This window comes from Chanodichthys erythropterus, chromosome 23 (genome assembly GCF_024489055.1).
Source record: "Chanodichthys erythropterus isolate Z2021 chromosome 23, ASM2448905v1, whole genome shotgun sequence".
Lineage (NCBI taxonomy): Eukaryota > Metazoa > Chordata > Actinopteri > Cypriniformes > Xenocyprididae > Chanodichthys > Chanodichthys erythropterus.
Genome location: NC_090243.1, coordinates 25,486,921 through 25,492,006, shown reverse-complemented (window position 1 = coordinate 25,492,006; position 5,086 = coordinate 25,486,921). Strand labels below are relative to the sequence as shown.

Below are 5,086 nucleotides of genomic sequence, written 5' to 3'. Positions count from 1 at the left end.
ACTTTCTACTGCTACTCTAACGGTGCATGAATGAAAATGTACCAGAACGTTTGAATAGATAGAGTGTTAAATAGAGTCGAACAATTCATTTTATTACCATCATTCACATATCTCAAAACCTAATAACCCGTGGAAGGAGAATATGAACATATTTCGAAAAAAAAAAATAAAAATCACCTCCGACATAATGCATTTCGTATTCGCCCCTACTGTTTGATGTGCCAATATGTTTATATTTTCCCGAAGTCAGTATCTCCTCCTGTCGGTGGGCTATTTCTCACGCGCATGCACGCGCACGGCAGTCTACACTCGCGCCTGCACTTGTGCACACCCCCAAGAGGAACATGTAAACATTGTAGCGTATATCGCATTTTCCTTTAAGCGACTAAGCACCGCTTCGCAACTAACATGTCTTCGGAACACATTTAAAAACAAAAATACATCCAAATGGCCACGAATTAGGAACACTGCAATGCTCGATTCATTAGTTTCATAGCCTTGGGGCACAGTTTAAATTTGCACATGCTAATGATCTTGTGTTATCTGAGACACACTCACACACACACACACACAAAGTTGCATGCATGCATAGTACTCCTAATAGTACAGACCGCGTGCTTGCTTGGACTTACAAGCGCTCAGATTGCCCCCTCCCTCCATATAGGTAGGCTATACATCCCCTCTCTTATTCTAGAAAACTTTGCACTTTCTAGCCGTGAAGTGTCGAAATACGCGATGGTTAAACAATTTATCATTTTGTAGATTTAAATATCCAAATAGCATCTTTTGTAGCTCAGTGAGAATTGTGCACTGGCGATATCAAGCACGCGCATGATCTTGATGTGCCTAATGGGGCGATCAAGCAAGTTGCAACCAAGAACAAAAGCCCAAGAGTGACTCTTTTCTTAGACTAAAGTCCTTCACTCCTACCATATACTGGTCCCAAACAAGCATAATTATGTAAGGCCAAGACGAGAGTCAAACAATGCTTGAAAGTATTTCAATACAACCACGTAGGCTAGATAAGTAAATTCGTCACGATTTGACGTTTTAGTGAATTAAAACGTTACTCTGGGGACTTGGTTATATTTAATCTCTGGCAATAATGAGGGGAACAAAAGTGAAATTAAATTACTTAAATAATAATAATTCGTCCTGCTGAATTAGTGGTGCAAAATGTAAAAGCAGAAATGTCATTTCCATTTTAAGCGTTAAATCCTAAAGACTGCGATACTTAACACCAGTGGTTATTGTTGTAGTTATGCAATGTTTTAATTTAGACTCTAAATAAATATAAATAATAATTAGCTTACTTGTGGAGTTTCCTTCCTCCAATTCAGTTGTTTAAAGAACAGTCGAGAAATAAAATATTGAAGGCATTTTGTTTGTTTTTTTTGTTGTACGTTTAATTCTTTAATATTGTACGAAAAGTAACCAAACATTATTTTGTAAACTAAATTTTACATACCCTACGAACGCATTTTCCATAAATACCGATTATCTCTAACATGTGTTACCGGTCCTTTACATGCGGATAAATATGGAAAATTGAGTTATATACAAGTAATAATTTCTTGCAATTGCCAATGCAATAGACAGATAGTTTTATATTTTATCACTTACATAAACAAGATTGACACGGAGCTTCAGGCTTTCACTACACGGTTTATCGACATGACATTAAATAACAACAACTGTGTGCTACTCAGACTGGACTGGAGACGAAATGTTGCACTGGATACAAAAGCACATTAATACTAATCGGTTAGGTAAACGTGTAGACTGTGGTAATACTGGGTAATTCACATTTGGTACACATAAACTATAACATTCTTTTCAGTCAAGACTATTCATCGCAATATTCGTAAAACCATCTCATTTTCCATATATCTAGGGACCACATTTTTTCACAAATTCCCTTAAACTGTATTATGACTATTTACAAAATAAAATATTACATTTTAAACTAGGTGAATCTTTATGTACAAAACAAAACAGGCTGTGACCTGCTGGTAGCATGCAATTGAAGTTCTCTGTGCAGTCTTCCGAGAAAAAAAAAATATATATATGAAAAAGGAAGAAAATGGAGGACAAAAATCGGGAAAAGGCTGTCAAGAGCGTTGCACACCCCGTCCATGCACTGCTCTCTCTAGACAGCAGAAAACCTTTCAGATTCTTCACATTGTGTGTGTATGTAGGTCCACGCGAGAATAGGCTGACTTTTGAGTCTTGATTTCCAAAGCAGTCTTAATTCTGCAGTCTTTTTGAAAATATTTACACGTACCATTCATTAAAATTTGACGAAAGGGTGCTGTGGCTGCTCGTGTGGTGAACTGTGGATGATGCTGGTGATATGGAACTGCTGCTCTGGTTTTCTGTGGAAGGGGACACGATGGTGGGCGGCGTGGAGGACTCGTAGCCGGAGCTCGCTGCCGGGGAGGGTTGTGATCCTTGAGACGATGACTCGTGAACCTGCGCCGAAGGCAAACATAAATCAATGTGCATAATGCTATGCTGTTATAGTGTGCTTAGTAATTTCTAATCTCGAGGAAACTGCGTCTGACAATAATATAGATTACATCAGTGTGTGTTTAGCGTTATGTGACTTTTATAGCATAAATATAATTATAATTTTGGTGCAAATAATAAAAAATAAAAAATAAAAATTCAACACAATAAAACAAACTTCCATAAGTGGCCAAACAGTGAAATAGTGTTTCAGAAACTGAAATGCAAGCGTGCAGAAATACATCAAATAACGTAGGTAAAAAAAAAAAAAAATAGATAATAAATAAATACAAATAATGAACGGTAATGTTATCGTTACCTTCATGTGTTTCCGGAGGGAGCTGGGATGTGTGTAGGATTTATCACACATTTTGCAGAGATATGGTTTGTCAGAGGTATGGACGTGCATGTGTTTCTTACGATCACTGCTGTTCGCAAAGCGCCTGTCACAGCCTTCAAACTCACACTTGAAAGGTTTTTCACCTAACAAAAACACAGAGCAAACATCTCTCAAAATACAGTTTTATGAGGCTAACACGTGCATTAAAAAACACATTTGCAAATGCATAGAGCAAATAAATGTGAGCAAATATAACCGCGTTAAAAAAAGTTTCTCTATTCCACTACGAAACAATATCCCTTTAAATTATTTAGGTTATTTTGCAACGATACCATAGTCTTGCGTGTTTAATTTGTTAGATATTATACAACAAATTAGGAACATAAATACTAATTCGCGTCATGGAATTATGAACATGTTTGATAGGACAAAGAAACAAATAATAATAATAATAATAATAATAATCATAGCATTTGATTGGCAACAAATGCTTAGTTACGGTCCCATAATTATTGTCATATAAAAAAACGAAAAATGATATCAATAATATAAAAATGCATTTATATATATATATTTTTTTTTTTTTTTTTTTTTTTTTTTTTTTTTAATAAATGAATTTCTTACCGGTGTGTGTTCTTTTATGGATTTTCAGATTTTCCGATCGGGCAAATACTTTTCCACAGCCGGGGAATGGACACGGAAACGGTTTCTCTCCGGTGTGCACTCGGATATGATTCACAAGTTTATACTTTGCTTTAAACGGTTTCCCTTCCCGGGAACACTCTTCCCAAAAGCAAACGTGATTCGACTGCTCTGGTCCCCCAACGTGCTCCACCGTCAGGTGGGTCACAAGCTCGTGCATGGTACTGAAAGTTTTGTTGCAGGACTTTTTCGGGTTCGTCAGCTGCTCTGGTTCGACCCATTTGCAGATGAGCTCTTGCTTTATGGGCTGTCGCATGTACCGAAAGAAGGCCCCTGCCCCGTGATGAGCAGCCATATTCATGTTCATGGGGCCATAGCCGTGCAACTGAGTCGAGGCGTAGTGCTCGGACCTCGGACTCGCGACGTGACCGTATTGCTCGGCCCTCCCGTACATGTCCCCGGAAAAGCCCAGGCGCATCTGACTGTTCACCACGTTGGAGGACGCGTGCGTGGCCGCTTGCTCGTGCAGTCCCGGGAAGAGCAGGTGCCCAGCGGCGTCGGAGTGTCCATGCGGCCCGGCGAAACTTCCAGCGGCGGAGGCGAAGAGGCTGTGCTGCGCGCTCGTGGCGTCTCCGAAGCCCCGGTTGCGAAAGAGAAAGTCCCGAGTGGAGTTGAAGGCGGCGGTGGAGTACGAGCTGACATGAGTGGGGTGATGATGGTGTCCCAGGGCAGCCGCGGCGGCGTAACCGGGCGCTTGCGAGGAAAACGCCGTTTGCCCAGAGCCAAGATCGTGGGAGCTGTGGTTGATTTTAAAAGCGCCCATACCGTCGGCGAACGGATTGATACCTAAAGCCACTTCTCTGTCTGTAACTTCGCCTGTTGAGTGATGTCTGGTGGAGCCGAAAGTAGTCACTCCAATGGTGGGATACTGTGGTCCTGCGTCCAAGAGCATCTTCAGTCTGCAGCGGTGGAGACTGAGAGAGGAAGAATCTCTAGCAACTGTCTCTGCTTGCTATTTCTCTGACTTAAGTCTGTGCAAGGCAAACTCCGATCCCCTATTCCTATTTACTTTTGGTAGAGAGGAATTTCCCTCTCCTGCTCATCCGATGCACACGCAAATCATGTGCAATATTGTCTTTTGCGGTTTATCTTCCTGTGGCGCAACTTTCACCTCCTCAGTCAGGCGGTGAGCTTCAGACTGATAGTCGCAATCATTCCTGCAGATAAATGAATTGAAAAGACAACACAGTCCACCCCTGATGAATGGGGAAGGAGGGGGGCAGCACGTGACCCCGTGCTTGGACCATCATTGGAGAGGGCGCTCTCCCCCTACTAACATTCACTCACCAAATAACAGCCCGCCATGCCTCAGCATCAGTGCGATTGGTCGGTTTGCATCATCAATCTATGGGATTGTCTGGAGGTTGCTGACTGTGATTTTGCTCTGGATGTTAAAATTCAGAAAACAGAGTTTAGTGAATGCATGGCCGAATAATAGCTTTTGTCCTAGACGGAGTACTTCCACGTTTGGCCTACTTATGTGGCAGCCTGATGCTTTGAGAAGAACCTGGCGCGCATCTAGTAAACAATCGCTGA

The 5,086-nt window shown here is 41.3% G+C and overlaps 1 protein-coding gene across 1 annotated transcript; it reads right to left on the bottom strand.

The window, feature by feature from the left end:
• Positions 1 to 2,274: 2,274 nt before the first annotated feature.
• On the bottom strand, positions 2,275 to 4,442 carry zic1 (zic family member 1 (odd-paired homolog, Drosophila)). The gene is made up of 3 exons (XM_067378019.1): positions 3,473 to 4,442; positions 2,828 to 2,991; positions 2,275 to 2,472 (listed from the first exon to the last, which is right to left on the bottom strand). The coding sequence occupies exons 1-3, from the start codon at positions 4,440 to 4,442 to the stop codon at positions 2,275 to 2,277; spliced, it is 1,332 nt and encodes a 443-aa protein (XP_067234120.1).
• Between the last annotated feature and the right edge of the window lie 644 nt (positions 4,443 to 5,086).